Consider the following 12,272-nt stretch of genomic DNA (forward strand, 5'->3'; position numbering starts at 1 on the left):
TGTTTGCTCCAACTTTGTTTGCATTAAGGTAGCTAGGTGTCACTGCTCCATCACTGACGTCACGGCTGCAGTGAATGCAGACGGTTGTTCTTCAGTCCAGATACTAGTTGGTAAATCTTCTCTTTTCTGAACTGCAAATGGTGAAACTTTTCTTTATGGTGAGTCATATAGTGGTGCTGAAAGTTATATATTTTGAGCACTGTGACCTGTTGATGACATACCAAGCATGCAGGTCTTGTATTCAGCTCTGTGAACAAATAAAACTGTCCGTTTTTCTGGAAAGCTCAGGACTTCGCTTCAACCTTTTTTTCTTTGTGACAACATTGTGGTCATTATTGTGACGTCGTTATAGCAACGTAACAGCTGTGAGGCTCACCGGGAACTGAACTACTGCCTACCCAGACACAGAGCTGTTAGGTTTCGCTTTTGGCATGTGCAGATATTTGCTGTTTCAACCTGTTTTGCTTTTCCTTTGGTCCTTCTAGTGGGGTAATTGCGCATTTCGGTTATTTCTTTAAAAAATCATAACTTGCCACAGGAATGGACTAGAAAAGTAGTTTCTGTTTTTAAACATCCTTTTGATTTTTACTCTTCATGTGCGGGTCAGACTAAACCACCTGGCGGACTGGATACGGCCCGGATGCTGTATGTTTGACACCCCTGTGTTAAGTAGATACAGCAGGGCTTTCATTTCCTGGTCTATAACCCGCACCCATGCATGATAATTGAAATTGAATTCAAGTTTGAGTGTGGTCATTTATTCTTTTAATGCACTGGCTTCTTTAAAAACCCTACAGAATGGCGATCGGGAGCTTCGGTTCGCGGAAGGTGGAAATGCTGCTACGTAGTCCTGAGAAGCTGTGTACAATCATCAGAAGTTCACAACCGTCACAAAGCCCTCTTCTCTGCCGCTAACACAAAGCTACACTGCTCCTAGCATGTGTCTGTTAGCAGCAGGACACACGGAGATAGCACTGACGTCATCGCCCCGCCTCCCCGCTGGAAATGCTTATTTGAATTGAATAATGCGACAATGTTCGCAGGGTGGATGTTAAAATGAAAATGCAATCCCCTCTTTGCATTTTCATTTTAATTACGACACAGAATAATTATAAGAATAAGTAGAAAATGAAAAAGCATTTTAAAGTATTGATTTTTCATTTTAATTTTGAGTCATTAGATGCAGCTACATTTTGAAAATGAAAAAGCATTTCTGTTAATCCATTTTAATTGTCAAATTAGACATTTCTAAATGAATTTAGCAAAATTCATTACCAGAGACCTTTTTTAAAATGAAATGTCAAAAACCATTTTCATTATCATTTTAATTAGGTGACAGAATAAGCAGTGTTGAAGAAGAAAATGAAAAAGCATTTTGGTGGATTGCTTTTCATTTTAATTTTGAGTCAAAAATGCAGCTTCATTTAGAAAATGAAAAAGCATTTCTGGTTTGACTTTGATTTTTAATTGGGCTACAGAATCGCTTCCATAAAGGATTTTATGAACAAAACCAACACAAGTGAGGGTTTACTTTCCTTATAAATATTCAACTGCTTGTTTACATTAGTGTGAAGGCATTATAAATCTCTGTCTTTTATAAATAGTTGTCTCATTTGTCCAGAGTCTACAACCCCCGAGCCGCGGCCCGGTACCGTTCTGTGGGTCACTTGGTAACGGAAAACAATACATATGGTAACTCACATTATTGCTGTTTCTAGTTTGGAAAATGAAGGAATTCTCTACCACATCCATGGATGACTCACTCTTGATGCGTGTCAATCACTCGCCTAAATCCCATGTCTTAAGTACTAAACTCTGCCTTCCTAAAGTAGCTGCTCCAACTGATAATCTAAAGGAAAACCCTCCAAGCTAACAAAGTTGAAGTCCTGTCAGTTGTCCCAAGCCTGAGCATTCTCCATATTTGACCCACTTACTGCGGGAGCGGGGAGCTGCACGTGGGCATTAAAATGCAATCATTTAATGAAAGTGACACGTCTAGTATGGTGGTATAGGTCCACCAATAAAATGATGTTGCCTAATTATAAGAGAGGGCAAGAGGATTGAAGTGCAGAAATCTAAATATTTATCAGAATTATCACAACAAAAACTGCAAAAAGTCATATAAATATTAATAATGTTAACTTCAAAAATTGATCATGAAGGTTTTAAGCATAAACTTCTATTAGTTATGGTAATTTTTGGATAAATAAAGAAAATAGTTCATTTAATCCATCTCAAAACTGTTCCCAGAATTGATTCCCTGGACAGAGGAGACAGAATGGATCTGAGTGACTCAGACATATGCGAGCACTGTGATAGTAATCTAATGCATCAGTTATCATTCATTCATGTGTCAGTGGGAGAACAATGTGCTTCTCACCTGATGTAACACAATGAGATTCAAAGCAGTTCTGGGTTTAATTCAACAGAAAGAACCGGGTTTTCTGATAGACTTCTTTTAAATGATGTTCTTTGTCCGGTCCGCTGCTTTTTGGACGGCCTTTGCTTCTGTGTTGCTTTAGTTTTCTCAGGGCTGGAGTCACAGGAAATCTGCTAAAAACAGACACAACACAGGTACTCACTAAAGAGCAAAGCAGATCCACAGCCTCCAGGACCAGCTCCTGGTGTCCGACCCGGTCCACACCCAGACACAGGAGCTCCTGGTGGGACATCCTGAGCAGCTTCTCTCCATCGACCTGCTGCTGCTGGAAGGATGGGAGGTACTGCTGCAGGCTGTCGTCCAGACCTGAAGGACAGATGTGGGTCAGAAGCACAACTGCATCAGTTCAGCTCCGCTGACAGGAATGACAGCCATCGTTTTGAAGGAACAACGCGAGGTGATGGAGATGTGTAATAACCAACCGGGAGTGAATAAGGAGTTCATCATTCTGCATTCAGGTGTGTGTGTGTGTGTGTGTGTGTGGGTGTGTGTGTGTGTGTGTGTGTGTGGGGGTGTTTGGGTGTGTGTGTGTGTATGTGGGTGTGTGTGTGTGTGGGGGGGGGGGGGGGTGTGGGTGGGTGGGTGTGTGTGTGTGTGGGTGGGTGGGTGTGTGAGTCCCCACAGTTCAGACCAGCTCTACTCAAGACCTCCTTCAGCTCAGTGTTGGAGCCAAAGCTCCAAAGGTTCTACCTCACTATCTTATTTTTAAGCACAACTATAACTCATCTGTGACACAGTGAGATAGTTTCACTGTATCATCATCCCGGATCTTCTTCAAATCATCTTTGCTACAAATTACACATTCAGATGTTAAGACTGTTGTTTCACTATCGGTACGGGACCTTGGAGGTTTGACGGGTCGGGGTCTCCGCTGAGACAATCAGCGGTCGCCCCGGCTGGTTGGCTGCCTCGGTCCCGTCGAGGCCTGACCAGAGCTCTCCCCCAAGGGGCGGTCCTTGCCCTGGGTGGTGTGGGGCCCCCTGGGCTGAGGAGACCCGAGCTCTGTGCTTGGGGGGGTGGGGGGCTGACAGTCTACTAGACGAGGTCTCATCACAAAAACTAAAGCTAGTTTCTTCTCTGGTCTCTTTAGTTCCAACAAAGCTAATCCTAGAAACTGGTAAATGATGCGTTCATGCCAGCATCTCACCGTCACTCAGACAACTTGTACCATTAAATATTCCTGTTTTTGAATGAAAACAATGCAGAAAACACTCAAATTAAAATGATTTGCTCTGTTCCCACACTCCTCTCCCACACTTTTTCCAGTTTTCAAATTCAGCAGAAATCTGAAAACTCATCTCAAAGTAAACATTTCCAGCCTCTCCCAACAGCTTTGGTCAAATCCTGCCTTCCTCATTTCCTCTGTGATTTTATCCAGCATCCACTCCTCACTCTTCTTCCCTCCTTCTTCTAAACAGAGGCCGTCTCTGCTGTGCTGAGAAAGTCCACCTCAGCCTTTGGTTTATTACTCAAACCTTTTCCAACCAAGCTTTGATTTGATTTGGAGCTCGAGCCTGACTACGTCAGAATTTGTAGACTTCAAAATCAAACAACAATTTGACCAATTGGAAGGACACATTCATGTTGTTGACCAATCAGATGGAGCCTTTTATGTAGACGAGAGTCATTTAGAGTAGAATAAAAGTGAACTCTGTTTGAAATTAAACTGTTGCAACCAAATGGAAATCATGTTTTTGGTTGTTTTACGCAATATTGATCACTAATATGGCAAAGGGCGAGTTTTCCTCACATCGTGCAGCCCTATTACAGAGCCAACTTGGCTATGTGACTGTGGAAAACAAAAGGGGATTTTGTAATCTGCTGGGGAACCAACGCAGCACTAGCACCAAGCCTGGTACTGAACCAGAACTGGCCCTTCTTTGGACATAAAGAAGAACTGAAGAAGCTGCTTGGATGAAAAGTCCAGCTGCCATGACCTTCAGGAATCTGGTAGCTTATAAACAATCTGAAGAAGTCTGTCATTCCTCTGAGAGACCAGTCTCCTCCAGCATCAGTGGAGCTCCAAGTTGAACAAACAAATCCAAATGTCCTTGTTAAAACTGATAAACTGCCACATTCACTTCCCTTGACTGAATTATAATGAAACGTTAGGCCCTGCTTAGAAACATTCTTGAAGGTGCAGAAACTTTGCTGCTGGAAGCAGAACCTGTGAAAGAGCTTTGGAGAGTCCGAGCCATGGCCTCATGCCGTGAAGCATTTGGTGTCCAGCAGACTGGTCACCAAAAGGCCTGATCAAACGGGGAGCAGGGAGATCCGGCTGTGCGGGTGTTTGGATGCAGCAGCAGGGAGGAGAATCCATGAGCGCTTCCCTCTGCAGCAGCAGCTCCACTCGTTCCTGCTCGTTTCATTTAGACACCGACGGCCTGCTGCGCTGGAGTGGGATTATGTAATCATGCATGTACCCAGTTCAGGAGCTTCAGCATGATTCACAAAGCAATAAATCCCATCAGTCAAAAGAAACAGGCTGGAGTTTGTTTTTTTGGGTAAATTTAACCCTCAAAGTGTGTTGTTGTAACGGAGCAGAGTGATTCACCACGATGCTTCAGAGCAAAGAGACCACACACAAATAGAAGCGCTAAGGCGGGTTGTCCTGATGAATATGAACCAGCAAAGCTCTGAGGCTTTGCTCTGTCTCCACACATAAAACCCTCTGAAGCAGTTAGATCCTGAATGAAGCAGTGAAGCTGGTTCTGCTTCAGCAGCAGCCTGCAGGTCAGGATCAAGAGGCTGAGGTTCATCAGGACTCCTCCACATGTGGAACTGAACACGTGTCCAGATGCCTCTTAACATGTTCGTCTGCTTCTCCAAGCAGCTCGGCTCTTTCTTAGTCTGTGGAACATGTGGAATATCAGATCTTCCTAAAGTTCTTTGAGTTTTGTTGTCCTAAAAAATATTCAAGCAAATTCTGAAACAAATTGTAGCAAAAATGAGAAGAAATGATGGCATAGTGGACAAAGTTGACCACACCCACAACACGCATGTCCAACAGGTCACAGACTTTGCTGCTTTGTGGCCGTTATTATCGTCAGGATCGACTCACAAACAAAATACGTAAAGAAACAGTTCATACTTGGTAATGTTTAATACTTCCTCACTGATTTTCTGTGATGTTTGTGGATAAAGTCAGTAAGAACAGACTGGGGATACCAGCACATAAACTAAACGCTTCCTGTCTGTGACACGGACACTTTGTGGCCATTTTACTTTTAATTGCAGCTCATCTTCTAGTTTTCATGAACAGATGAGGTCAGAGTCCATCCAGTCTGTTTGGAGTTCATAAAAATATTAGAACAAAAATCACGGAACAGATTTGAAAAGATCACCCATATTTTGTAAATCTTGAATGCATTGAGCTTCCATTGTAAGGCTTTCATCAGCAGTTTTCTCTGAGGTTTCTGCAGCGTTCAGCAGCCGTCCTGTTTCTGCTTCTCTCATGCTGCTGATGACTTGGAGCAAAGTTTGCATTTTGCAGGTTTCTGGGGGAAAATGTGTTTCAGGGTCTTTCAGGAGCCACAGTTGATACTTCTCCTTAAAAAGACACTCGTTGTTGAAGCTACATTTCACCAGAGCAAAGCTGAAAGCTCCACACGCTGAACTGAACTCAATCTGCTTTACAGCAACAGAAACTCCCATCACCCATAGACTGAGGTTGAACTTCTGACACAATTTAAATTGGAGTCTCATGTTAAACTATTTTATTTTATGTTTTTGAACCTAAAATATTAAAATTTGATGACTTTTCCAAAACTTTACAGAAGATTTTGTTTTTCCTAAACCTTTCAAGGACCTAGAAATTGCATTTTCAATTTCCTGAACTTTTCTAGGTTTTTCATGACCGTATGAACGTTGGAAGAATCTCCAGCAGCTCCTCACTACTCCTCCTTTCCTAGCAGACATTCCCAAACGTCTTCATGGTTTCTTTCTTTAGATTCACACCATCATGGCTATTTTTTCCTCCAAACACTCAGAGCTTACAGCCTTTCCTCCCTTTGGTTCTCCTCCTCTCTTTGGTCTGTAGAAAGTCTGCCTGCATTCACACTGTAGTGAACCGCACCAGAGTTCATCTGCATGTGAGCAGAGACCCTCAAGAGGACCACAGTTCTCTTGTTTCTTTAGTCCAAGGTCAGGTGAGCCTTCACACCTGCAGAACCAGAGGACCATGCAATGAAAACCAGATCTGGATCAGACACGGATCAGACCTGCCACAGGATATGTGCTCCAAGAGAAAAGCATGTGTCCCCCACACAAGTACAAGAAATGACATTAAAAAAGTAATACACTGGATCTGAATAAACAAAGGTCAATTTGAAATGTTAAGAAAGATTTTATTGCATTTATTCTGTGTATAACAGCCAACCAGGTCAGAATCCAGTGATATTTCCAACCCTTATCTCCATGATTCTGTTTGCAGACATGTCTGGGCCTTTGGCCTCCTGTCCGTCAGCCCCAGCGTAAACGCTGTTATCAAAGCTCTGGCAGAGAAACCTTCACTTCTTACTGCAGCTACAAAACCCACAGGTCACTGCTTCAACCTGACAAACACACCGCTGTCTGCGCAAACATCCAGAGCAGAAACGTGAGCCAGAGGGAACAAATACTGGAGTCCCGTTCAAAGGCTACATCCCTAAAAAAACAGCTTTTCCTGTTAAATAAACACAAACAGCAGATGGAGCCAAAACAAAACAACAGCTGTTGTGTTTGTTCACAACATCTCCCCCAGCAGAGTTTCAGCCTCACCGTTCCCAGATGGTTTACCATCTCCTACTATGTTCAGCAGAATCAGAAATAAAAACTGACCTTTAGGAGATGCAGTGAAGAAAATGAGGATAAACTTAAAGATGCTACACTTGTACTTTGAGTAATATTTCATACTCGTTTCACCTTCTATTCTTCTGCGTCTGCCCAAAGCTCCTACATCCTGGCGTTGCTGGAGCCTTTCCCAGTTACTGTTGGCTGAAGGTGGGGTCCATCAGAGACACACAACCTCTCACATTCACACCTAATGAGCACGGCAGAAAAACCATCAACCTGTGAAACAGGATTCTGCTGCAGAAACCCCACTCATGCACGGGGAGAACATGCAACCTCCGCAAACAGAAGACCAACTGGGATTTGAACCAGGACCTTCTGGAACAAGTGCTAACCACTACACCATGAAGCCCTCATAGTAAAAAACTGTTTAGGGAAGCAGTTTCTTTTCACTCTGTTTCTTCTCCTGGATATGACTTGAATTGATTCGTTCCTCTGACTAAGTTTGGCTTAAGCATACTTTAATCAAGTTTCTTCTTGATTGGAAAAGACAAAGGCGTCTCCTACGAGGAAACAAGACCATGTATGTGTGGATTGTAGAAAACATGTCTGCTTCTCCTTCCATTTGAACAAACTGTCACATGCATGTCCACATTTGAGCTGCGGTATAAACAACATCCAGTGTTCATGTACTTGATAAATGCAAGCAGGCATTTTTCTAGAGCGCTGAAAATGTTTTGTTTCCTAAAATGTAATTGAATGTTTCTAAATCCTTTTAAGACCAAATCTTCTAACATCAATTAACGGATATTAGAAATCAGATGGATGTTTCAGTGTAAATGACTAAGGATAGGTGATATATTGGTGCCGGTATCGGTCCGATATTAAAAAACTACAGACATTCTTCAGTCTGTTTTCAGAAACACTTTCTTGTTAAACGTTAAATGTAATACTTGTTTCTAATAGACTGGGGAGCTTATGGTTTACAGTTATGTCCAATATTCAATAATAACTGAATGCTTACAGATACATTTGTATAAAAGTTTGATACTTGTTCCTATGAGATCCTTTGTTTCAGGTTAAAAAGGTCCAGTACAATGTGATTGTCCAGGAAAAGAAAAGTTGTGCAAAGTTGTACTGTACACACTTAAGTATTGCTATCTACAAATATCGGCTATCAGCCAAAGTTTCAGGGGAATATCAGTTATCGTATCGGCCAGAAAAATGATATCGGTCCATCCGTACTAATGACCATAACTTTCACATTAGAGATTCAAACTTCAGATACTGTCAGTCCATATTTATTACAAAACCACCCAAGTCAGGTCAGAAACATTAGAGGAGAAACCTACACACTTCTTCAGTCAACGTTTTTGAGCACTCCCGGGAAACAAAGCAACAGGAAGAGACTCTCTGTGGAACCCGCCCCACAGTTTCCTCTGATTCACCACACATCCCGAGTTTCCGCGATAACACCGGACGCGGGGAGGGCGGGGTCACATTCCCCATCCACAGTACAGGCCTCTGAGCTCTTCTTCACGATAGTAGTAGTTAAGAAGTGCAAACATGTAAAAGCACTTCAGGATAACCCCCCCCCCCCCCCCCCCCCCCCCAAACACACACAGCAGTTCAGCCAGCATCAGCGCCTCCGACAAACCCTCTCCTCTGCTCAACACTCAGGCTGAAGATCCGGTCAAAACAGCAAGCAACACTGGAGAACAGCAAGACGTTCACAAAACACGTATCTGATGGGAATTGAACCATCAACACAGCACAGCCTGGGCCTCCCCTGCTCTCCTCAGCTATCCTCCTGCTTCCCAAACAGCCGTTAGCTTCATCTTCAAGCTGAGGATCTTTGTTGAACACCAGCTGCTGCTGAGACTGTTAACCCCAAATGAAATCTGATTTAGACGCCACCAATGGTCATCCTCATTTGATTTTGAGGATCTTCCATGCAGAACCCCCATCTAACCCCCCTGGGCCAATTCATCATAGGAACTTTTAATTTGGGCTCCCAGAATCCATAGGGAATTTTGGGAAGCTGAATCCATCTGAAAGAGCTCAATCCCCGCTGAACAGTCTAAAGTTGAAGAGTTGCTCTGCTAAAGTATGTAGAAGTTTAAGGATTTCAAACGTCTGTCATTCGTGGGGCTGAAAATGTCTTTGATGGTCAAACATTGCATTAACCATAAAACCTGAAATACCTGAAGGGTCTGCTAAACGAACTGAATCTTAGAATACTGAGATCACTGAAAGAGCTGAAAGTATGAAGGAGTTTAAATGAGCTGAAAGACTTGAAAGAATAAAAAAAAAAGTTAAAAATCACTCAAATCAATGCATTAAATAAAGTACTAGTGTGAGAGATTAGCCTTAAAAAGTATTCATGTTTAATGAAACAGAATTACTTAAAAAAAGAAAGAGAAAGGTCCCTGGAGTTCATATTTGTATTTAATCAGATGTTGGATGTTTTAGTGTTGGACTTCCACCTGACCCCCACCGTCTCCATGTTGATGTCTTTACGGGTGCATTTCTGCCTCTTCCTGGAGTCACAGGTCCTATTTACAATCCTGACTTTTCATTCTCCATGTTTCTACAGATCTGCTCAGAAAAACAAGGCTCGACTCCTTATTCTTCCAGTCTGTCGGGTCTGTAAGCAGCTGGCTGAAGCTGCCGCACCTGTCAGAGAGGAGAAATATGTGGATGTGTCTGAACACGCTCTCCTCAATCCTCCACACACCTACAACGCTCAGCTGTTTACCTGCTAGTACTGTCCAGCATTTAGCCCGCTCCATGTTTGGAAAACTGTTCCAGCTGCCCACCAGCAAGCAGCCCGGTCAGCCTCCAGCTTCCTTCACCCCCCTACAGATGTCAACACCCAAACACAGCCTCTTCACCCAGAGTGTGGGGTAACTAACACCCGACACATAACCTCCACAGTTACAAAGGCACAGGTCGGACGGATTCAACGTTCCAAAGGAGTCCATGGGAAATCTGCTGGTTCTGGTTCCTGACCCATTTATGCCAGCATCTCCAGGTATTTTCTAACATCCATGGTAGGTTTCCATGGAAATCTTTAAATGATCCCCCCAGTGGCCTCCTGATCTTTGTGGAACCTGCAGTCAGCTGAAGAAGCTGGGATCACCACAGAGGAGTGCCTTGAATTTTTGAAAACTGCACTGATTTGACTGACTTTCAAAAGGTGGGGTCCACACCAGCAACCCCCACTCTGAACACAACTCAGCATGCAATGCATGCTGGGATGATTGTGTGCTCCTCACATTCTTATGAGGAAGACCAGCGGCAGGCCTGAAGACCACAGGACCACGCAGGCCCATCTCTGAGCAGTGTGCAGTTCTACCATGATCACCGGGGTCACACAGGGCTGCCCTCCCTCCCTCCTTACGTTCCTGCCCCCCCTGCAAACCCCACTGACGATCACAGCTTAATGATGAAGGCTGTGCACAATCCTGATCCAACAAGCTGACACATGAGAGCATGAAGGAAGACGGAGGTAAACAAAACAGAAGCTGCAGACCAAGCAGCCACGGGATGGGCGTGTGCGCGCGCGTGTGGCTCGTTTCCATCAACTGGATCCAGCATGTCGACCCCCTGAGGACGTCCAGCTGAACCCTGAGGAGCCCCCTGGGATCTTCTGAAGCCCCCGGGTGTCGGTCTGTCCCCTCAGCCGGTAACTCAGCGCCTTCTGGCAGATTTGCTGTGACCATAAAGCCGTTTCTCTCCAGCTTCCGGAGGAAGATCAGCTTAAGCCTCGGTGCTGCGCGCTCCTCACTGACTTCAAAGTTCTGCTCACGTGTTTGGTAACCAGCACCGGTTTGACGTCACTCGGTTAAAGCAGCAGCTAATGTGCGCGTGGGTCTCTGTCTCTCAGGTTCCCCTCCTCACCTGTCATCCAGTCCAGCACCTGCTGGGGGCTCCACGCACTGACGCTCTCCATGGGGATCCTCGGTTAGCTGGCCGTCATCATGTCTTCCCTGTGAAGCCCGGAGGGCGGGAAGCGCGCGCGCCTAGTCCAACACCAACTGAACTGTTGCAGTCGGGCCGCGTGTGAAGTTTCCCCATAGGAAGACCACGCCCCTCTGCTAGTCTCCTCCAATCACGGAGCTTTGTTTACACCACTTTTTAAAAAGTGCTGTTTGGAGAAGACGAGTATGTTTATGAAGACAAGTGCAAACGTTTTTACAGCCACAAAGCTTTTTGGTACAGGAACATTTGACATCGCTCAAGCTCAAGAAGTTTTGGATCATGTAAAAAACAAAAAATTCACAGATTTCTTCAGATTACTTCACAGATTTGGGGGACAGGGAGGTAATTGCAGACAGACACACCTCTGGTGTTTCCCACATGATGATTGTCTCTGTGTTCAGAGTGTCTGATTTACTGGAGCCAAAACCCAAAAATTCTTAAAGAAAGACCTTTTCAATGTATCATTAATGTCAAAATTCTGTGGGTCTAAAAAGCTGATTTTGGCAGTAAGTCATTCCAGGTTCATCATTCAAACAGCCAACAGACGAGCAGCACCCCCAGACCACAGCGTCTTCAGGTTGGTAGGAGGCAGTCAGGTGATGCAGGTGATCTTGGTGAGTCTCAAAGTGTCATCAGCAGACCTGCATCAAGTCTCAGAACTACTGGCAGAGTTTGGGACAGACCCAGGAGTGGAGCCCCGCCAATGACAGACCACAACCATGACCAGAACCTAAGGACTTCTGACCCCAGACATGGTTTAGAAAACGCCACACAGCTGCAGGCCCGTTTACCAGATGTGAGGGATACCAGGGTTTCCAGACAAACCATTCACAACCGACTCCACCAGTATGCCTGCAATGACAGATGGCTGTTGCAGGTGACTCCCCCGACATCATGACACCGTCAACAACGTTTGCAGTACCAGACCATGTGACCTGGACAAGGTCAAAGGTCCTCAGGGTTGGCTTTGGGGAAGGAGGTGTAACAGTCTGGACAGGTATCACCAGTCAGGGTCAAACTGATTTGGTTATTGTAGATGACCCAGTCACTGAATGTTCTAACCTCAGAGACATCATAG

At 44.5% G+C, this 12,272-nt stretch overlaps 1 protein-coding gene across 3 annotated transcripts in view; it reads right to left on the bottom strand.

Annotated features, from left to right (window-relative positions):
• cnksr3 (cnksr family member 3) overlaps positions 1-11,299 on the bottom strand; it is a 30,442-nt gene extending 19,143 nt beyond the window's left edge. Inside the window, exons 1-2 of one of the 3 annotated variants that reach the window (XM_023952934.2) lie at positions 11,114-11,299; positions 2,583-2,746 (exon numbers count right to left, since the gene is read on the bottom strand). In XM_023952934.2, the coding sequence (XP_023808702.1) occupies positions 2,583-2,746; positions 11,114-11,165 (216 nt within the window). In that variant the 5' untranslated portion in view covers positions 11,166-11,299. Of the gene's footprint in view, positions 1-2,380; positions 2,554-2,582; positions 2,747-3,282; positions 3,307-11,113 lie in introns of those variants that run through there. The other 2 variants (XM_023952935.2, XM_078943110.1) reach the window with 2 other exon arrangements.
• Positions 11,300-12,272: the final 973 nt, after the last annotated feature.

Source organism: Oryzias latipes, chromosome 24 (assembly GCF_053564925.1).
Source record: "Oryzias latipes strain Hd-rR chromosome 24, Olatipes_Hd-rR_3.1".
Classification (NCBI taxonomy): Eukaryota; Metazoa; Chordata; class Actinopteri; order Beloniformes; family Adrianichthyidae; genus Oryzias; species Oryzias latipes.